This window comes from Punica granatum, chromosome 8 (genome assembly GCF_007655135.1).
Source record: "Punica granatum isolate Tunisia-2019 chromosome 8, ASM765513v2, whole genome shotgun sequence".
In the NCBI taxonomy this organism is placed as follows: Eukaryota; Viridiplantae; Streptophyta; class Magnoliopsida; order Myrtales; family Lythraceae; genus Punica; species Punica granatum.
The window spans coordinates 16970678-16993962 of record NC_045134.1 but is presented as its reverse complement, the minus strand read 5'-3'; the positions used below and the strand labels follow the sequence as shown (position 1 = coordinate 16993962).

Below are 23285 nucleotides of genomic sequence, written 5' to 3'. Positions count from 1 at the left end.
GACAAACTAATTAGGTGCTGCTAGGCCGGCTTGCCTGTTATTCTCCTCTCTGTTTTGAGTAAGAGGGAACAGATCAAGCTCCAGTGGGGATTCCCTATCCGCGATCTCCCTTGTGGGGGAGGTAGCCTAAGCATGCTTGGAGCGAGGTCGTTGGCAGGCAGCCCCACCAGTGCTCTTCCTCTAATCATGTAAATGAAAAAAATGAAAAGAAATGTAAGAAAAAAGGGAAACATAATGACGTATTTGATGTTTTATGTATTTTTGTGAAAGGCACACGGTTGATTGACTGAGGGATCAAATCAATGTATACTAAGACCAAATTGATTAAAAAAAAAGATCAAATTGATGTATACGTGAATAAAATTGATATATACAAAGATGTAATTGATGCAAAAATTATGAAGTGGACCCAATCGATACAAATGTTTTTTTTTTCCCCCTAAATTTAGTTTGGATTTCAATATATTATGCAAAAGGAAAATTAAGCCTAGATCCCCTAATCGAGATCATCAATGAGAAGGTGAAATTACTTGGTAAAACAGTCGAAGAAAAGAGAAACATCTTGAACAGGGTACAAGAAATGCACTATGTCAAATGGGATAATACAATGTACAATTGCTCAATCACTCGAAATCCTAGCCCTCAAATTGATTGCCCCCGGCCTATTGTTCCAACTTCTTTCTTAGTCACCACTTTCATGAGTATTGAGATTTAATTCCATGTGAAAAAGTTAAGAGTAATTGAATGGATTTATATGAGATTAGATTCTATAATCTATCAGCTCGAGATTCTGGATTAAAGATTGAATCAATCACTTATAGACCAAGTGAAAATTTTACATGTTATCAGAGTAAATTATGTTTTGGCACGTCCATATTGATTCACACCACATCAAGTTTAATGTCTCTATGTGTTTAGGATCAGAAGGTAAAGAAAGCGAGATTTAGGATCAAAAGGCAAAGAAAGCGAAATTCGGGTCAGTAGTGATTGGTGTCATAGAGCCTCTTCTGTGCCTCAACTCATTTTGCTCGTATGTTATCCTCGGAATTTGATGAGTCTTCCAGATATTAATTTTAATTAGAGAACAAAAAAACCATAGGACATGACTATATTTTTAAGTTCCCATTTCGCTTTCTGACTTCCTAGTCAGTCCCCACTCCATTTGATTTTACAATCACGTTTTAAAAATTTTAACTTTAATTTTAATTCTACTCACTACACAACAAAAATCAACAATACAATTATTACTTTTTCTTTTTTTTCAATTTTTTAACCATTAAATTTAATTTTTAATATTAAATTCTCTCAACTATCAATTACTTTTTTTAACAATTCAATAACACAATCATTACTTTTTCTCAACTATTTATTACTTTTTCACACTTTTTCTCATAATTCAATAACACAATCATTACAACCCAATTAAAATCAAAACTCAACTCTACTTAATTCTAAAACTAAACACACCAGTAGTTTCCGACAACATCTTGACAAAAGTATGAATTGTTCGGTCAAAACTGTTTCAAATGATTCTACGATTACAGACACTTCGAATAACTCGGCATAAAGTTATCCCCACCAGAAACAGCAACTCGTGGAAGATCCACAAGCAAATACCGAATGCACTGCTTCAACTCCAAATTACTCCGCAGTCAAAAGTTTAAAAAAAAGAAAAAAAGAAAAAGCAACTGTACATAACAATGAAAGCACAGTACCTCTTGCATCTGATAGCTCCATCAAAGCCTTGGCTAGGATCCTTGACAGGTCGCCTCACATGTGATACCATGTTAGATTGATTTCAAACTTTTTCTTCCCCTTGCTCACTGTCACGTCCCAATTTCAGCCTTGCTCACTGTCACGCCCCAATTTCAGCTAATACTTTACGAGCGCAACCAATCGTAAACTGTCTAATTTAATCCAACAAAAAGAAAAAGCCTAACATACACATATTTTTTTTATATGGATATACATACCTCAATTGAGTAGTTTTCCACAATAACGAATATCAACATCAAATCCATATTGAATAAATCTTCAAAGGAACCTCCAACCCTCCAAGTACTTCTATCTAATGCAGTATAGTCTCCAAACCTTTCTAAATCTGAAATTGTAGGAATATAAAAAGTGAGCTCATTCACCAATAAGTAACTCATTGCTGAGCAAGTAAGCATGACTCACTTCTACTAGAACGAGCGTTGTCAAATCTTTTATTTAAACAATATACAATTTAGTCATCTTGCATGAAGAGTAAATTTCATATAATTAACTTAAAATCATAAACCATCGTTTCATAAACCAATTTTCAATAATCGACTAATGATGTCAAACTCTGATAAACATCATCTAGCATTAAGTTCATCCAATATTATAAAACATATAAATTGAATGTTTCAATCCATGCATATTTTCATAAAACTGATTAAACAATTGCTTTTAAAGATACCACTATATAAACTCCGTTTGATAGTTCGAATTAACTTAAAAGTTTAGTTGGTAGAATAGACTTTATAAATAGCTATATAAAAACTATTAAAACTATAGTTCAACATTTCATGTGAATGAATCGCATTCAAACATATTGTATAACATAAATTCAATAATTCATAATATCGATATCAAAACCATTTTGTTCATTGTCTGTGATACTACGGTGACACTTCATCCTATCACACAGACCGTAATACCATATTAGCCGCTGGCCCGGCTCGAATACCATATTAGCCGCTGACTCGTTCCGAATACCAATTTATTCGCTGGCATGGCTCGAATACCAGATTAATCATTGACACGGCTCAAATAATAGTATCGTGATACTTAATGACATAGTAGACAAATGAGCCTTAAAACATAAATCCATGATATACCTAACATGCCTGATATAGTGAGAATCTTGGCACTTGCATTCCCGTCATCTATTGCTATTAGAATATCTCCTTCCCCGTAGCATTCTTTCGTTACTACCACATTCCCCGAGAGATTGCCTTGCTTGCCTTTTTGCCTTGGACAATTTCTCTTGAGATGGCTTTCCTCATTTCAATTCTAACAAATCAACTTTCTACCCACCGACTCACTCATGCCAAGAGATCCCTTCTTGCTCGATCTACCCCTCGCTACTAGGCCTTCACCTTTGCCTCCATGGTACTCCATCACCTCTTTTGCAACTCATTCGAGTTTAATGCCATCCTGACGTCCTCTAAGGAGATGCTTGTCCTACTATATAGCATGGTATCCATTAAACTCCCATGCAACTCCGGAAGAGAACACAACAATAATAGAGCCTGATCCTCATCTCCAACCTTGACTCTCACGTTTGCGAGATCCATCAGGATTTGATTAAAGAGGTCCATTTAATCACCTACGGAGGTCCCTTGACTTATCTTTAATCGGTACAACCGCTGCTTCAAATACAACTTGTTCGTCAATGATTTCTGCTAATATAGAAATTCCAACTTTTCCCACACTTTCAAAGCCGAGCCCTGATCGGGTAACTCTCGTAGAACTTTATTCGACATGCTCAATTGGATGTCACTCAAAGCCTTCGATATCACTGTCTTATTCTCCTCTAGTGTCAGAGTCGCAAGCCGCTTCTTCTCTTTTTCCAATTCTCCCTCAAGGCCGTGTTGCACTAGCAAAACCTTCATCTTGAACTTCCATAGCCTAAAATTGTTTGTCCCGTTGAACTTCACCACCTATTACTTTACTCCTGACATCTTCACCTGCTTCCAAACCTCATTCTGATACTAATTTATTAGGAAAGCGTGTCGATTCGAGGAATTTAACCTAAGAAGAGAGAATAAATAATACCGGAATATGCTTGGTAAAACCCTCAAGGCGAGGTAAACATCCATGGATAAAGTATGGAGATTCCAATAGATCGATAAACTAGAGATTACAACCTCGAGATGAAATTCGTGCTTCTTAGCACTCGTTACAAGACCCAACCCGAAAATAACTTCACAATTCCCTTAATTCTCACCACTTTCTCACTCTACAAACCTTAGAAACTCCAAGAAAGTAAACTCGAGAATTCTCAAGAAGATTACTTGTGATTCTACACATTGTGTTATTTTGATACAAGACCCTCTCCCATTTAAATAGTTACAATACCTTCCCAATATGTCAAAGATATCCTAATATAATATTAGGATATTCCTCCTTTAAGATATTCTAAAGATATTCTAGAATTATCTCTAATATTTCTAAAAGATAATTTACCTATTTTAAGATTTAAGAGATATAACTAAAAGATCCCTACAAAATGAAATATAATCTTAAGCAAAATCTGAAATCTCGCCACTTCCGTCTCGTTCGATCTCTTACCGCTTCCGAGTCTTCAATTGTCATATGAATACGAGACATACTCCACCTATATATATATATATATATATAATTGAGGTTCATTTATAATTTCTCTATATTATAATCTCTATATAATATAGGGTAAAAGATAAAAACTCCTCTTGTGGTTTGAGGTCGGGACAAATTGCACCATGTTCTTTTGTTTGGGACAATTAGCCATATGTGGTTTGCTCTGTTAGACATAGGAGGTTACGTCGTTAATTTTTTTTCATTTTTAGTCCTCAATCTTTAGCCTTTTAATCATTTTGGTCATAAATCTTTTTCTTTTATCATTCATATCCTCAACTTTTCATTTTGTTTCATTTTAATCCTATAACGAAAAATCAAAGGGGGAGGGGGTTGGGGCTGCCAATCGGCGACCCCGAACCCTTCACCGAGGGCGTCAGCACCCACAGAGGACGCCAACAACCTCAGTTGATTGCTCGGGGTCGCTGATTGGGGGCCCCAATCCCCTCCAACTTCGATATTTCGTTATAGGACTAAAATGAAATAAAATGGAAAGTTGAGGATAAGAATGATAAAATAAAAAGATTTAGGACCAAAATGATATGGCTTATTTGATTTGCAAATGTGATTTCAAAATCACAACTTTAACCTAATTCTACCCGCAACAAAACAAAATAACTCATACAAAGTCAAAGAAGGGGCCCTTTTATATCACTTTTTTTTCACAACAAAATAAAATAATTCATACAAAGTCAAATGGTGGCCCCCATTTATACCACTCTTTTTCAAAATCAAAATCTGATTTTAAAATCCTATTTTGAAACCAAATGCAGCATAAAATGCTATAGATTGAAGACTAAAAATGAAAAAAAAAATTAACGCCATAACCTCTATGTTTAACGGAGCAAAGCACATGGGGCTAATTGTCCCAAACAAAAGAATAATGTGCGATTTGTCCCAATCCAAAATCACAATGAGGGTTTTTGTCTTTTTCCCTATAATATATGATAGCGAAACAGAAAAAGTATGTTAACAAGTTTGTGCCATGTGTCATCCCAAGATTAATAAGATGATGTCATGTATCAAGCCCTTAGCTCTTTATTGCATTGCTTCACCTGCATGGAAGAAGATAGTCAAAGATGATTAAAAAGAAGCAATAATGTATTTAATGAGAGATGGTCAATGCTTATGTGGCAGATCATTGCACGAACAAAAGACTTTTATGAGAGTAGTCCGAATTATTTAATATATATATATATATATATATATAATTAATAGAAGTAGATTAATTAAATGTTCTTTAACTAGGCCGTGTTAATTGAAGCTCCAGTAGCATCAATGACATATTGAGCAAAGAGCGGACAATATCTTATGCTTATTACTTCTAAAAATAGTTGATTACTTTTGTAAAGTACTTATTTACGTGAAACTATTTTTTCATGCTTTTGATAAAATCATTACTTATTTATGGGGAAAATGACACTAGTGGTCTTATAAGTTTGCCATTTTTTGATATCGAGTCCTAAATGTTTCACTTCGGAAAAACAAGTCCTAAAACGTTTGTAAAAGTGTTAGCGGTAGTCCTATCTGTCACCGCCGTTAACGGAAGTGCCAGCAAGGATAACGGCTTGTCCAGGTGGCCGTTAAGTGTTGATGTGGGACGAATGGCCCGACTGCACCCGAGAGGACGATCCAAATTTTGAAGACTGGGCTTGAATTTCACGATCCCGCTCTCTCTTAGAATCGGGTTGGTTCGGGTCCGGATGTCTCATTCTTCACCCGACTCCTTCCCCATGCCCGAAACCCTAGCATGACTCCTCTCCTCCACACAACCTAGCGCCGCCCCTGCAAACCGCCGATCATGGGCACCCTAGCACCTCGAGTAGCCCCGCCTGAGCCCGATCAGGGTGTAGCACCTCGAACACCCCAATGCGGGTGGATGGGTGGGTGCTGGCATTGAATCGAATTCACTGTCAGATCTTGAAGAAATTCTCTGTCTTTCCTTCCTCTTCTTCGTCTTCTCCTTCCCCACATGTAATCGGACCGGCCCAATTCTGTCAGGTTCGATCTCGTCTCCTCCCTGTCGGATCTGGGTTTGCTTCATTTCTTTCGTCAACCTTTACACTTGTTCGCGATGCTTTTGAAAGTTTGGCTGAAGAAAGATGCTAAATTTTGTTTGCCCATATGTCTGATTTGATCCTAATTGAAGAATTGACAATATTGATTAGTTGAATATTCCATTCTTGTTCGGCCACTTTGAGTTCTTGAGCTGCTTTTATCGTTTCTCTTCGGGTAATTTAACGTTGATTGCTTTTAAAAGAACGATTTGTTTCTCAAGCGCCGCCCCTGCAAATCCCTAATCCAATTCCCAACCAAATTCTGAAATATCCAAATTCTGAAAACCCTAATGGCGAAATTCAAGACCATGGGAGAGCTTCAGCGCCCACGGAAATGGCGGAATCCAAGACCGTACACTCCCATCTCGTCACCTACTTCTCCATGCTCTTTCTGCTGTCCCTCTGCCTCCCCTCGTCATCCTACTATAAGCTAAGCTATCCCCCCATTACTTCTCTACTATTTCCATCTATTCCTGCTTTCCTTTGATTCGGAGCTTCCCTGCAGCTGCTCCCGAGGGTGATGCGGTTAGTTGAGTCTTCAAAATTCGAGCCGTCTTCTCGGGTGCAGTTGAGCCATTCGTGCCACGTCAGAACTTAATGGCCACCTGGACCCGCCGTTATCCTTGCTGGCACTTTCGTTAACGGCTGTGACGGATAGGACCACCGCCGACACTTTTACAAATGTTTTAGGACTTGTTTTTCCGAAGTGAAATATTTAGGACTCGATGTCAAAAAATGGCAAACTTATAGGACCGCTAGTGTCATTTTCCACTTATTTATGTAAAACTATTTTTTCATAATTATGCAAATCGAAATTAAAAGGGCTAAGCTTAAATTGGTCCATACTTCTTGTAGCAAATCAAGGTTAACCCCTATAACTCTTAACATGTACATTTCACTTTTGCCGATTTAAATTTATATTGCAATATAAACTAATTACCTTAATTGTGATTAATTTGATTATGTTAATATTATTAATAAATTATACAAATGATTCTTTTTTGAGTTAATAAAGTACTTATTTATGTAAATAAAGTACTTAATTTTGATTTAAACTAATTATATTAATTTCATTTTATCGTCAATTTGAAAATTACCGAAAACTTAATTTTACGATCATAAAGTAATTTATATTTTTAAAGGCCTAATTATATATCAATATATATTATTTTTTCATGAATAATAATCTCTCGCAACACGCGAGTGGGACGACTAGTATTGTTTATATTAATACATTCAACGACTTCATTTTGATTTGAGAGTATATCCATGTTTCTCTCTTTTTTTTTTTGCATGTATATACTACCCTTCTGTTTCAGAAAGAAATCATATATTTAGTATTCTTTAGAAAGAAATGAATGGACATAGATGAAATAATATTTTCTACTTTTATATTTGACATATTTACTTTAAAAATCACACTTTCATTGAAAATTGATAAATCTTGTGAAATTATTAAATAAATGAAATTATTAATATCTTAATTGGCATATAACATTCTTATATTAGCAACAATCATCAAATTTTTAACATCACCAACATTTTTTTAGTTTCATTCATGTTCACACACGATAAATTTTTCTTCCTCTTCGCTCATATATCTATGCATATTTCTCCTCTTTTGTTTTTTCTAGAATTTTAGTTCGATCTTTGGTTCATAATCGTTAGAGATTATTCTATTTTACTTATACATGTTTATTCTATATGTTGTCGGACACACTTAATTATTTTGTCAAAATAATTCATTTGTATTTGAGATGGGTGATTTGTTGCAATATTATATTCCATGTATAAATATTTGAGTAGATTATATTAGTTATAACTAAAAGTTATTTAATTTATGCCTGCGCAACTGCGGGTCTTCAACTAATTTATATATATGTTTTTGATACGAATGATTTGTTTCAATATAACATGTATAAATATTCCAGCATATTAGTTTGCAACTAATAATTATTTAACTTTTGTCCATACAATGCGCGAGTCTTCAACTATATTATATTTTATCATTTTAATTCTTTTGCCTATGTGAATTATATCAATCGCACGTAGCACTAGTATACGATCTAGTTTTTATTATGGTGTTTGTGAGTACTGCAGGTGTGTTTTCTTTGTCCATTTTGACACAAAATATTAAGGGAAGGGATATAATATCCCACGCTATAGTCGATGGTAGGGTTGTGCATAGATAGCAGGTATATCCAGAATCGGTCGGAACCTATTCGTTAGGGTAAGATTCGGGTAACTCGTATTGAAAATAGGGCAGGGTCTGAGTATTAAAAATAAAGAATCGATGAAAATCTACTTTGATTTCGGTTCTTGCATATAGGATACCTAGAACCAGAACCGAAACCGATACTCGGACCCAGATAATAATTTCTCACATTATATATATTTAATTATATTCATATATTCTTATATATATAAAAAATATAGTTACTAGTTTTTTTAAAAAAAATCTAAATCTATGTCGACATTCTATTTTGCGTGATTACTGATTATGAATGAGACATTTTCGGTTTTATTTGCCGAGACAAAAAAATTTACAGGTTCTAACATGTTACTTGAAACCTGCGGTATAATATAGGTTCCAGTTAAGTTTTGGTACCAGGACTCAACATGGTAGGATCCGGTTCTAAAATCTTAGAACCTGATCCTTACAGGGTATGGTCCGCGTATTGTGAAAAAAAATAGAGTACCTGAACCCGCACACCCTTAGTCGATGGCCATGGGGAATACTTTCCAAATATTTGTTTTGGGTAGATATTCCTGAAACCCAAAGTTCAGGGGGCAAAATGTATTTTCCCCAATTTTCTGTTTTTCTCCTCACATTGTCGGGGCGCTAAACCTCAGCTGCTTCGTTCCCAACAGAAGGAGAATCTGAAACTCCATTACATTGCACTCCTCCCCACCTCTACGCTCGCGGCTATGCCGGAATCGTCGTGAACTTCCAGGCGGCGGCGGCGGCTCGGAGGCGGAGAGCCAAGATGTTCGAAGGGCTGGTCCGCCAGCTGCTACTCGGCTACCTCGGCCGGTACGTTAAGGACATACAGAGGGATCAGCTGAAGATCACACTCTGGCACGAGGAGGTCCTGCTGGAGAACGTCGAGCTGATCCTCGAAGCCTTCGATTACCTGCGTCTGCCCTTTGCTCTCAAGGAAGGCCGTGTCGGCAGGCTCAGCATCAGAATCCCATGGAAGAAGCTCGGTTGGGACCCCATAATTATCATCCTCGAGGACGTCTTCGTCCTCGCCTCCCCCAGGGATGACGAAGAGGTGCGTGTTCCGGCAGGCTGAGAAATAGCCGAATCTCTTGCAATTTAATTTGATTTCGGAAGTTTGTGATGCTTCATTCTGCGTTTTGTGTGCATCTGTCTGCCGGGATTGGTGAACTTTAAGGCAAGAATGTCAACTTGTTCCGGTGTTGGTTTTATTAGTAAGGCGATCATATAGCAGAAAACTGTCTTGGGCTGAAAAACGCTTGAATATCTGCCTTGTCCCGTCTAAATTTACGAGTGAAAGTGTGTCGTCCTCGGAGTACCTTGGATGCAATCGCTTCGTGGAAAATGTGATGGGCTTAGAATTGCGTGCATACCTTTGTCTTGCCATCTAATTTCTTGTTGAAAGAATTATCTTTATGAGTGGATTGAAGGCTGGTGTGAGTGAACATAGCGATAAGGAAGCTTGTGAGTTCCTATTAGCTAAGACCAATATTTAAAATTTTCATTTTGTTTTGCAAAACTGTGCAAGTTTACGACTTTTTACGTGAAGACAATCTGTGAAGCATTATATTTGTAATTTCATTGCCTACATGGTTTCAGTGGAGGTTGGCAGCAGTGGAGCAAAGGGAATTTGCTAGCAAGAAGGCCAAGCTCGCAGCAGCAGAGCTAGCGAAGCTATCAAGGCGTGTGTGTGGTGAGCTGCTCGACTTCTATTTCCAGATATTCCCCTTTTCCAGTATACATGATTATTTCATGTGCACCACTGTAGATTATTCAGTTTTTAATTTACTAGAAAGGAATTTAGTGCTTTCATCAAGCTGGATTGTGTTTCTTATTGTCATCATGCCACTCCAAATATGAAGGTTCTAGCTCTCCAAGATTGTGTGCTTAGTCAACACAACTTGCACTTGGTGGCGATGAGGTCAAGGTTTCTTGTGTTGTGAGTTTATGGATGTTTGTTCTCTTGGGCTGGGAAACTGAATTAGGCACTGCACAGTGGAGAATGGATTGCTTCTTGTATATTTAAAGTTTGTGGATAATATCCTTTTAAAAGTTAGATTAGGAAAGAAGTGCAAATGCCGAGTGTAGGTGACGGTTTGTGCATTGGGACCAGGCTTGGGCAAAGGTGCTCTCTAACTAAAGTTAAGCCGGAAGACAGTTAATATTATATGGAGAGACTATAGTCTGTTCATGTAATGGTTTTGGTGACCAACTCTGGATGAAGTAGGCTGAGTCTAGCTACTAGCCACACGCCCCTCAGGATGTCTCATTGCTAGGAAATGGTGGTGGACAATAACTGTTGGAGGGAGTTTGACTTCTAAACGGACTGGGGCTTGTAGACTTTGGCAAATGTGCTCTCATGCTAAAGTTAAGCCTGAAATCTGTTACCTTTAAATGGAGAGACTGAACTTCTGTTACTTTTATAATGGTTTTGGTGACCAGCATGGTATTAATTTCATTGAGAAAACCTCCCCTAAAGAAAAAGGTACTAAAAAAAAGGGAACAATCCTGTGTGACAGTGGCATCACTAGGAAATGATGGTGCCTAATAACTGTGGAAGGGAGTATTACTTTGGGTTCAAAATTGCTGGTGTGAAATGTCTATGTGATTACCGGTTTACCTTTGTGGCCACACCTTGTATAGGTCCTGTGAATTTTGATTTGGTCATAACTCTAATCTTGGCATCGGAAGGTTATCTTGCACTTGAATTTCAACCTGAATTCTACTTACACTGATTTTTCAGTCTGTAGCAACATTTTGACAATCTACACACTTTTATCTCCATTTTTCTTTAAAACCTACGAATTATCTCTTGTACTGAAGCACAGCTGTGATGTTATGGGACATGATTTTTGGAATAAGTTCCATGTTCTATTCCTTTTCTTGGATTGTTTATTCTTTGTCTTAGATGTGAGAATGGAGCTTTGAGATCTTGTTCACACATGGAGAGAGGTCTTGGTTACCTCATGGAGATCATTTGGAAAGACATGCTGCTGATTCACGCCTTGAATCTCTTTTATAGTCACTATTGGTGTCTTTTTATTTACTATAGGATTATGAAGGGTTAGACTTGTTTGATGGGCAATTTTAATGCTATAGCATTTTATATCTTGGAACTGTTGATTACATGAGCCTCTTTCTCATCATTAAAAATTTTAGGGAGCCTGAATATGTTGATATGTTGCTCTAGGAATTTAGTTTAGTTGATATGTGGGAATTATTACTCAGAGATTCCTTTATGGAGTTATGCTTAATGTTCCTAGTAGCTGTTTTTTTGCTTATTCTGGAACAGTATAAGAGGCCAATGATGAGGATCTATTTTTGTAGATAACCAGGCTGGGGAATCGTTTATATCATATATTACTGCAAAGGTAATGGGGTTCCCTTTTCTATCTTCACTTTCTGTTTTTCATACTTATTTTGCCACGGCACTTCAAAGATGTGTTTTTCATAGTTTATGCAATGCCAGCTGATATATCTTTCCTCTCTTGGTTAGATACTTGACAGCATCCAAGTGTCCATTAGAAATTTCCATGTGGTATACCGTGACCTGTACTGTGGCTTGCCCAGTAATTCTGTAAGTTTATTTCAGATTCATTTTGCCTTTGATTATTGCTTTTGTTACCTTTTACTGCTTCATTTGTGAACTACTGTATCTTTCTCTTATTGCTGGTATTAGACTGCTTTAATCAAGGGCATATCTATACACCGTACATCCTTTTCGTATCCTGTTCTAGTTTTATATTTCAGCTATTTCTAGCTTTCTTGAATCTTATGGAGCTTATGTTCTCGAATCAGAAGCATTTTAATGAACTTTTGCGGAATATGCGGTACTACTGTGAGTGGCTACTTCTTAGGGATGCCATTGATGTTTTGGCAGTGCTTGTCCTAGTGTGATCTACAATAGTATGATATCAATTTTGATGCTGCTGCTGCTGCCATTAATATAATTTTCATTTTTGCCCCTGCAAACAATGAATTACTGGTTAAGCATACTGGTTATCTAATACTGGCACCACTGTAACGATGATTTTAGGGGTTAATCGTATTACCTTGAATTTTAGTTCTTCATTTTGAAGAAATTATCTCACATAAATGTTTGATATCCAATAATGTCACAAGATTTGTTTGGTAGAATCCATTTCCTGTTAATTCTTTCACTTCTTGAATAATTTCCAGAATGTTTATTTTTAAATTTTATCAAATTATTAACGGACATGACAGAAAAAAGCAAAAGGAAAAACAAATGGTCTTGGTAAAGAAGAGGATGATGGAGAAAGGGGGGTTTTGCTTTCCTGTCACTGTTGACCAAAAGCATGGCAATGCAGTAGTTATGGGAAGAATAAGGCTGAAAATATAAAAGCACAGAAGGTTGTTCTGATTGTTTAACATCTCAGAATAAATTTCTCCCTTTTATTCCCACAGTAAGAGATGTTTAGCAAAAAGAAGGGTTTTTTCATTCACTAACACTCCCCCGCATATGTGACTAAATAAGGGAAAAAGGAAAATATATTTTCCTGTAAATAAGGTGTATTTTATCCCATAGCAAAGCAACACTGCCCTGACGTGTGAATAGACGGGGAAAATTTCTTTTCCCCACAGAATTAACACTCCCCCTCATGCATGTGTTAGATTGGTTGAAGAAGCACTGCGTATGTATGCTTGCCATGGCCTGTAAATGGTTGGGCTCAACTTCAACCTAAAAGCTTAAGCTAATAGATTGGTGACTATTTCATCTTATATATCCAGCTTTTTCTTATTGACTTTCCTTGGATCCTAACTCTCAGATTTGCCTTTGTGTGTCAATCAAACATGTGGACTAAAACTTCTCTTGATGACCCTCTCATGTGTCAGTTAGACACAGGTCCTTAAACTGGCTACGAGGTTGGTAGACCTCTTTTTTTTGTTTTATACTCTTGGGTCATTGAGCATCAACTGAAAAAGCGATCTTAAAAACCGCCCCTCAACATGGGCCTAGCATGGTGTGAGCCCACTCAAATTCTTAAAACCTTGTCTTGATAACATGTGTTATTTTGACCTGTCTTAACAACTTCTGATAAAGTTGGCAAGCCCATATTGACCGAACTTTACTGGGAATTTATCTCTATAGATCCAGGTGTCAGTAAATTCTTTCTCATATCCGAGAATCTATCTATCTATATATATAAGTAAAATTCATTTGAGTAGTAATAAATGCTATAGAGTTAATGCAATTAAATATTTTAAAAATACTTTAATTTTCAGAACTAAAAAATACTTATAGATACAGCGAACGTTTTATAAATATAAACATTTATTTATATGTATAGTTAAACTCACTCGAATAACAATTAAAATTCTTGAGTTTATGCAATTAAAAATTAGGAAAAATTAATTTTGATTTTCGTACTTCTTTGTAAAAAATTTAATTTTTGGAATTAAAAACACTTAAATTATAGCAAAACCAAAGGTTGTGATTTATGATAAATTTGTGTTTTTGCAAATTAATCTAAAAAAATTAGCAGAAGTTACTAATTTAATAAACTTATGGTCATATAAGAGGAAAAAAAATTTGACAGGTCACCTATGGTCATATCAAATTTTACTAGCCTAAGAAAACCTGTAATAATCCTAAAACAATAAATTAATCGATAAAAAATATAAAATAGATATTATAATATTTTTTGGTTAAAAATATAATTAATTATGCATATACATATATAAATTATTAATTTGTGTTTTTTTAATAGAAATCTTGACAAGTAATTATTAAAAATAAGCCCGTGCAAAGCACGGGTTTGAACGGTAGTACTATTGTATGCGGATGCTTATGTCCTCAGGTATTTTCATTCTTTGAATTGCAGAAGAAGCATTCGTCTATTTTAACCATCTATGAAAGTTATGCTTACTTTAATAATTGTAGATGTTGAATCATGTTTTTCATTTCGTTTTTAATGTTAATGTGTGCAGGCACAATTCATGCTTGGTTTGAAATTCTCAAGTTTGGCAATCATGAAGCAAACATCTCCTGGGTGCGTTTGCATGCAGATTTATACACATTCATATGGTCAAATTATTCAATTTGAATTTTTCCCAATTAACTGTTGCTAGATCAGCATGTTTTATGCTCATTTATATCATTTTATTTTGATTCTAGTTCTTGCTGTTTTACCTTGAGAAATGAATACAAATGGGAGAAGAGGGCTGGTGGAAGTAGAAATCGTTGAAATGTATATATAAATTTCAAACTGCCCATCTACAGACTTATGCACACATACGCTGCTGTGCCTCTCCACAGACCTCTGTATATAGGTAGAACTACACCGGTTAAAAATCCCTACTAGAATAACGGAAAATCACAGTACCATGAACAAACAGTAAGTTGGAATGTTACAGAATAATTATCACACCCGGTTGGAGGAACAACTGACCGGCTGCATCTATGCTCGTAAACCTTTGATGTTTGACTCTCTCTTTTTCTATGCTCTACTGCCAATGAGTGTGAATATGATGGCATGAAAGTCCTTTAAGTAACTTCTCTTATTTTCCCCTGTTGTAGTCACACGGGGAAAAAGAGAATCTCCTAGGACTCTTCCCAAGCCCCATGTATGGTGCGCGGCACTGGAAGCAAGAATTAACGCTGCATTTATAAGTTAATGCGTTGCTCTAAACCTTATTATAAATTTGTGGTAAGACATTAAGCCGACTGTTCTGTGAAGAACTTGATGAATTAATTCTTGCATTGCTTGAGTATACTGCATTTAAGTGATTATCATGCGCTTGTGACCTTGCTCAGTGGTTTCATGAGTTTCTCATAAGAAAATCATCAGTTCATCTCTGTTGGTTTATTTGATTTATCTCATGTGGTACTTGTTTGTATTTTCTCCAGTACAAGGGGCCTGGTCAGCAAAATGGTGGAGATTACTGGTTTGGAAATCTATTGCAGCTCATCAAATGGAAATCTCAGTTTGCTGACCAGGGATAATGTCCAAGACTCCAAGGACCTGAGGAACTCAAGATATGAGGGGAATGCATATGACCATATACTGGCTCCGCTGGATGCGTCTCTCTCGCTTCTGGTATGGAAATAGTTTTGCATGGTTAAATATGCTAAATATTCTATCATGAATTGCTGAAATCTGATAGTTCAATTTTTGACATACCTGAGGGGTGGGCTGGGCTGTGCAATAGTATTTATAATGTGTCATAGGCTAATGATTGTTTTTGGTCCACTCGCTGCTTTTCATCATTGATTGTTCTTCTGCTTCAGTTTCAACTTTATGCATTATACTTTATAGGGGTATCTCTAATCTGACACTCTTTTCTTATGATAAGTGAACCGAACACTTTTAAGCTTTATAATCAAGATTAGACCTCTGCTGTTACAGCGTCCTTTAACTTGCTTTGCTTTATCAAGCAGCTGAAATAAGCTGATCTGGCCAGACAATTATTCACTAACCGTTTGATTAATTTGTGTAGGTTGACAGGTCTGGCAAGCTTGACAGTGATGCTCCACAATACTCCATAAATGCTGAAGTCACCAACTTGGTTTGTTTTAGTGCTTTTAATAAACTAAAAGTTACTTTCTTAGTTTCTTTATTTTGTCCCTCACACTGATATGGTGATTTGCTTCTTTTTTTTTTCCCCCTCTTCCCCATTGTCAGATGTTCTCTCTTGATGAAGTCCAGCTGCAATACATCCTGATTATATGGGACAACTTGTGCACATATCAACTAAGAGAAAAGTATGAAATGGGAAACATTCTATATAAGTTTTTCCACTAGTGGAACATCAATCTACAATTGGTGCTCAATTATAAGAATTTTGCAAACAGATATGGACGTTATCGCCCTTGGAGCTGTCCTTTATCAAGGAAACCTGCAAATTGGCAAAAAGTTTGGTGGCGCTATGCACAAGAATCTGTTTTATCAGATGTTCGAAAGACATTGAGGAAAACATCTTGGAGATTCTTTGGAGAGAGACTGTACGTTTTTAACCGATAAATTGTTTCTTATTAGACATTTTGAAATAGATGGTATTTTTTCTCTTTGACTTGGCTCTTAAGTTGAGACATCTGTTTTACTATGTTGGTGAGCTCTCAAAGTGTACATGCTGAGTGACTCTAATTTTCTGCATTGTTTCTTATTAGGCATTTTGAAATGGATGGTATTTCTTTTTACTTGGCTGTTATGTTGAGACATCTATATTACTATGTTGGTGAGCTCTAGTGTACATGCTGAGTGACTGTGGATTTCTATATGATAAATTGTTTCTTACTAGGCATTCTGAAATGGATGATATTTCTTATTTTTACTTGGCTCTTATGCTGGGACATCTATATTACTATGTTGATGAGCTCTTGAAATGTACGTGTTGAAAGGGAAAATGTTCTGTATGTTATGTTGTCAAATGGTTTTTGGTGTGCAATCATTAAAGTTAAATATTGATTTCATTTAAAGTCAAATTTTCTCAGTTCTCCATTTTGATAGATGCATAATAGGGGTTGAGCTGTTTTCTTGTTAAGGACAGATCAAGCTCAGATTATAGGGTTGAGTAATTAACCAAAATCCAGCAACCTCAGGAGAATGTTATGTTCAGAACAGACTAGGAAAGTCAATTTATTGGTGTATAATGAAATTCTTTTTGTTGCAGGAGCTGTCGTCGGCGGTATGTTGACCTGTATAAGAAGAAACTAATATTTCTTAGACAGGAGCAGGTGATTTCTCCACCTCAGTGCCGGACCAAAACTTCTTTAATTCAGTTCTTGCACCCTTCCCCAATTTACCATTAGAAGCAATTAAGGGTAATATTATGTGTGTTGTTTGTTTATTTGAATTGGTATAGACTTGGATCTTTACCTTTTAAATGTAGTGTGAGGATTCCATTCTTTCTTGCTTGAAGGGCCAGAGATTATTGGGACTATTAGTTTTGTAACTTGTACATTCATTCTGTATATCTGATTAGCCGTCCCCCACAGAGTCGATAGTGCTTCATATTTCTAACCCCCCTTTCTATTCTTATACTTTGTTTAACCAATAGCATGGGGGACACCAATCTATAAAGAAAATGTCTTTCTGGATTTTGTGAAAAAGAATTTTATGTCCGAGTCTGACTCTTTAGTTTGAATCTTGAGTTTTTTAGCAGATTGTGTAGATAACTTTTTAGATAATTCTTTGCTTAACTGCAGTATATTCCCTTTTATTATATTTTCTGATTGGCTCCCCCGTCTTTTGACGTATGGGACAAATTGGATATGAAGGGCTTTATGAGACTGATGTTCCTATATGTTGATTCAAACTAGTGCTTCTGTGCACTTCTTGAACATACTACTCTTTTTCTAGAATTATCTATAAGTATCTTTGTGGGTTCTACAATTATGTGAGAGTTATCGCATTTGTAGCTGATAAATTCTGTGTTATTCTTCTCTGCTGTTTTTTCCATGGTCCTTCTGGTACAGGGTACATAGGCAAGTCTGTATTTTGCTTCACTGCCTCTAGGAGCTGTATCGTCATAATTATACTTAATTGTATTGCTATTGTTTATGAAGAATTTGTCCTACAGTTGGCATCTTCTTGTTTTGTATGCTTGCTAACTTAACATTATTAATTTGTTAAATCAGTCAATTGATGAAGAAATTCTTCTAGAGTTGGAGCAAATGGAAAAGGATTCTGATGTAGATGATATATTAAGTTACCGTGCAGTTGCTGAACATAAATTGCAGGTGAGCTTGATTAGTTTTGTTAGGGGATTCGCTTCATTTTGTTGTATTCTAGTTATGCACCTTGCCTTAGTAAAGAATACACGTTGGCACGATATATCATCTCTTTCAAAACTACTGCATGTTACTACATTGAGCAGACCTTTCAGTTCTGCGCTGAATTTTTGACAAATAAGGGATTCAAGTTCAATTTAGTAATAAAACCAAGAAGTGAAACTGTTCACATAAGGATATGCACAATTTGCAGAGCAGAGGAAACAAAGTGATCTATGTTATGACAAGAGTTGATCAAACTACGGAAAGAATGCTAACATCTCAATTAGAGTGACCATCGGTCCAAAAGCTAAACACCTGAGACCATTGATGATGCCTTACTAGTTGTGCAGCTTAGAGAAATAGGCTTTTACAGTATATTAAATTAATTAATTGGCAGGAGCTTCCAGTCAACTCTTCAGACTCCAATTCAGGATTTAACAGCCTTGAGAAGTCCCGCAATCTTGACCAATCATCAAGCAGACCCCGTGGATGGTTAAATTGGCTGTCTCGTGGTATGCTTGGTGCTGGGGGTACAGAAGATTCTAGTCAATTTTCAGGAGTCGTTTCGGATGAAGTAATCAAGGTAATGTTGTAACTCATAAAACTATACTTCCATTGTGCTGTTAGATATATTAAGGGGGAAAAATTTGGAAATTTCGGTGGTAAGAGTTTCATGATGTTCCAAATGCCTGAAGGTATTGATGAGGGAAATGGCAAAGATCACTTTTGATGTGCTAGAAGTATTGGAATTCTTGTTTTCATCTATGTATAATTAAAGTAGTTTTTTGTCTCTTACAATCGGATGATAGTAACCAATGACTTCACGCCTCATTTTTACAGGACATATATGAAGCGACAGAGTTTCAGCCTTCCGCTTCAACCAATGGACCTGTTGTTACGGATGACAAGTTATATAGATGTGCAGTCAAATTCTGCATTCATGAAATTGCTGCACTATTAAGAAGCACGTACGTAGATATCAGCATAGATGTGATGCCTTTGTGTTAGTTCTCGCTTGCTCTAGATGTTCATTCACAGTGATTGTCTCAACTTGGTATAAGTTATTGTTATTATTTGATAGTTTTGCTCAGCATTTCAGTGCTATTATATTGCTGTGTCCATTTTTTTTGTCCCTTGCATTTGCTGCTTTGGTAGGTCATAGGTTTTTTCATTGCTTATGCTTTTTTGACTACTCTTAGACTTGTGTAATATTTTTTATCTTTTATTCATATTTATTGTTTTATCTAGTAGTTGACATTGATTTTTCATCTTTTAAATTATTACTGGAGGAACCTTTTATTGGTGAATGTAAGTGTAATACCAAGAACTTTATTAGATGGTAATCCATTTACTCATATTATCTGTAGAAAATCCAAGACAGATACTGCAAAGTTGATTCTCAATGAAGCTGCTGTTGAATATAAAGTTCGGGAAGAATCTTCTTCAGTTGATGCGCTTCTCAACTCAATCAGTATAATCTCCCCTCATGATGAAAGGGCCATTTTACTTTCAAAGAGGGTATGTACCATCTTTACAAGCTAATGCACTTTTAGGATTTTGTGGCTTCTTTGTCCGAACTGTCTCTTGGTGTCACCATATCTGGTCCAAGTTGGTATGCTAAGATGGAAAGTTCAGACGGAAATCCAGTTTTAACTTTCATGGTTATCTGATTGAAGATTAAAAACTTCTTTCTTTCAATGGAAGAATATCGATGTTAATAACTTAATTGAAAAGTGCTTACAATTTTTATCCCTACTAGAGAATTAGTGACTCTGTTAGCTGATGACAGGACTTCCAAAAGGCATAACTGTCGTTATTATTCTTCATGTGGCAGTTTTCCTTTAGACAGTTATTGTGCCCAAACAAATTTATTTTCAACTTCAATTGCACCTTTGCCATATATGTCACATCTAATGTCAAAATATGCAGGACTCTTCACAACCTTCTTGTAGGATCCACATGGACCTTTCACCAAGCCAAGAAGTTCAAGTATCGATAAAGGTGTTATTAATTTGGAATGTCTATGTGAAGGATATATTTGATCTTTGTTTGGTTGGTGTCTTGGGCTGTGAACTTCTAACTTTGATTTCTCTTCAGATTGCAGTTGAACCACTTTTATTGTCTCTTGATGCTGCATTCTTCAGGAACTGCATGGAATTTTATGAAGTTCTGGAGTATGTTGAATTTCAGCATGAAAGAGTAAGCTTGAACTCTGAATCCTCTATATTCTGTTTTTATAAGTTTGTTCTATTTTTTTTTCTACGTTCTTACATTTTGGTGATTGTTCAATTTATTTTCTGTTGGCTTTCCAAACCTGTCCTTTCTGTTTAAGCTTTCTTGTTTGGTTGCTTTATTGTCTCGGGATATTCTAATAGGTAGTCTGAACGTTTTATCTTCAGTCATAAAATCTGTGTAGCAAAGGCATCTTGTTAATCCTTTTGTGTTAAGTTAGTTGAGTAATATCTAAGGTCTCGCTTTTTTCCGTTAAACATGGTCAAAAGTACTAGAGATCCTGGCTCCCTTTGGCACTGCATTTTTCCTTACGTTCTTTAGCCTTCTTTTATATTTGGAGTGATTTTATGTTGGTCAGTAAAGGTTTTGTTTAGTGTCACTTTGGCCGCTAAAGTTTCTGTTTGGTGTCATTTGACCACCCAAGATATCAAAAGTAAAGTGTCTGGCCACTCAGAATGAGGGAATCATTAAGATGGAGATACATTAAGCATGTGGGAGTCGCATATCCAATTAAAGGGCAAGAGTCTCTTTTTTCATTTCTCTCTTCACCATCTCCCTTGTGTCCTTTCTTTCTCCTACGGCTCAATCTCTCTCTCTCTCTCTCTCTCTCTCTCTCTCTCTCTACACGTCCTTCCAGATCTTTAAGAAAAGAAGTCTAACGTCCATAAATTTAATTTCCTCGCAACATAATCAAGAGAAAAGGGCAAAATGAACAAGAAATTTACTCAACAAACATATAATTAGGAATGCTGTTTAATTAACAAACATATAAAATTAATTCTTATATGGCCATTGAATTTAGTAAAAGAATGGTTGAGGTGGTGTAATGCTGTTGATTTGCATCACCATCCCCAGTTCAAACCCTGTTGCCACTTGTCCAAAAAATTAGGAGAAAAAGGGAAAAATGAACAAAGCTTGAGATAAAATTAATTCTTCCATGGCCATTGAATTTCTAGTCCAGTCGCTACATTGATCCTCCATTCAACTTAAACCCCATACTATACCTGCTGGAAGTTGAATTGCCCTTAGATACAGCTATTTAAAGAAATCCCAACAAAAGAAGGAAAAAATAATCTCCATTTTTCTTTCTCTGGCTCTTTTCAGTGTACCAAACACTAATCTTAAGCCTCCGTGGCATAGAGTCTTTTCAAGTTATACATAGTTCTCCAGGAACTGAGGTCGACCATGTTCCTGGTGGTGCAGGCATTATAGGCATTACCTACTAAGCCGCCATTTTGACCAATTATGGGCGAGTGAGTACAACTCTTCTTGGCTATGGCTAAATGTCTTCTATTTTTTTAACAGTCTGTTTCTTTGCTAGTAAAAGAATTCGTTATTGTATATCTCTTTCATTGTTTAAGTTAGGATTACCCTCTTGGGTTTTGAAACGGCTTTGGCTTGATTAATGTATCATTGTTGATCTTTGTTATTAGCTTTTAATGTCCTCTCTGCCTCTGCTGTTTAATGATCTTTCTTTGGTAGGGAGTAAAAATCTGAGCTAGTCACTAGAGAGTGTCCATCAATAGAGAACATTTAGCTAGTTCATCCTGTAATTAGTCCCTGCTGCATTGCTCTTTTTGCCTGCAGTGCTAAAAATTGCTGGCTAAATTAATACTCATTGAATTAGAATTAGAAGAAAGAAAAGAGGAAGAGAGAGATGGCAAAGAGGGAAATGGAAAACACATCCTTCTCCCTTAAAAAATGGCATATAGCTAGCACGTGTTGAATGAAAGGAGATGGTGAAGAAAGAAATGGAAGACCATCTTTGTCCCTTCTAAAATGTCATATAGGGCACATGCTTATTCTCTATCCATTACAATGGGCCGAACTGACATGCGTAGAAAATCTTCAGGGGACAAAGTGACAAAGTGAATTTTAGTGGCTAAAGTGATACCAAACATGAACTTTAGTGGCAAACTTGAATAACATCTAGATTACTCAACCATGTGCCGCATTATTTGTTCTTTATTTGTGACTTTGAAAGCTCTAGAATGGGCACAAGTTAGACCGTGTTGGATTGAAGTGCAAAATTTCTGTGTAGCAAAGACCCATCGTTTTATTTAATCTTAAAAAACATGTGGTTGGAGACTGGATTGTAGAGGCATACATGGTCAACCTGTTCCAAGTTATTTCTTTTTCTCTTTACGTTTCTAAAGGCAGGTTGCCAGTGCTTTTGGAAGAGGTCCAGTGATTATTATGGATTTACTCTTGGCTAATTTTAAGTTCTGCTTTTCCATAATTATTAATAAATTGAATATCTAAGTAAGATTGCTACAGAGCTTTTGTTCTTTGTATTGTCTAAATAACCTGTAATTTAGATTCTTTCGCATGAAGCATTTATGTAGGGTAATAAACACTGATTGTCTAAATAACTTCTTCCTCTTTTAGTATTAGCCTTGTATTGCTGCATAACTTTATAGTTCACTAAACTTTTTTATGGCATATCGTCATAGTGCACTTGAGATTATATTTCTCTAAAGAGTAATAAAGTCTTTGTATTAGTTTATTTATAAATCTTTGAAGCTATTTCTGTACCAATGCAGGTCATCTCTTCCCTAAATGGCATTAGGAACAGCAGAGCACGAGTACAGTCCAAAACTGAGTGAGTTCCCCCTTTATCCTGAATAAAAGCTATTGACTCTTAAGGCAACTATATCCAGCTCAACCTAAAGAATAC

The 23285-nt window shown here is 36.1% G+C and overlaps 1 protein-coding gene across 5 annotated transcripts in view; it reads left to right on the top strand.

Moving 5' to 3' along the window:
• The first annotated feature begins 9272 nt into the window (after window positions 1-9272).
• Window positions 9273-23285, top strand: part of LOC116188354 — a 35151-nt gene continuing 21138 nt past the window's right edge. For 2 of the 5 annotated variants that reach the window (XM_031517647.1, XM_031517649.1), the window contains exons 1-17: window positions 9273-9697; window positions 10243-10336; window positions 11971-12014; window positions 12140-12220; window positions 14593-14654; window positions 15512-15701; window positions 16102-16170; window positions 16287-16366; window positions 16457-16606; window positions 17275-17338; window positions 18242-18343; window positions 18774-18959; window positions 19217-19344; window positions 19744-19894; window positions 20306-20377; window positions 20474-20575; window positions 23152-23210. In XM_031517647.1, coding sequence (XP_031373507.1) covers window positions 9410-9697; window positions 10243-10336; window positions 11971-12014; window positions 12140-12220; window positions 14593-14654; window positions 15512-15701; window positions 16102-16170; window positions 16287-16366; window positions 16457-16606; window positions 17275-17338; window positions 18242-18343; window positions 18774-18959; window positions 19217-19344; window positions 19744-19894; window positions 20306-20377; window positions 20474-20575; window positions 23152-23210 — 1922 coding nt within the window. In that variant the 5' untranslated portion in view covers window positions 9273-9409. Of the gene's footprint in view, window positions 9698-10242; window positions 10337-11970; window positions 12015-12139; window positions 12221-14592; window positions 14655-15201; window positions 15312-15511; window positions 15702-16101; window positions 16171-16286; window positions 16367-16456; window positions 16607-17274; window positions 17339-18241; window positions 18344-18773; window positions 18960-19216; window positions 19345-19743; window positions 19895-20305; window positions 20378-20473; window positions 20576-21810; window positions 21862-23151; window positions 23211-23285 lie in introns of those variants that run through there. The other 3 variants (XM_031517648.1, XM_031517650.1, XM_031517651.1) reach the window with 3 other exon arrangements.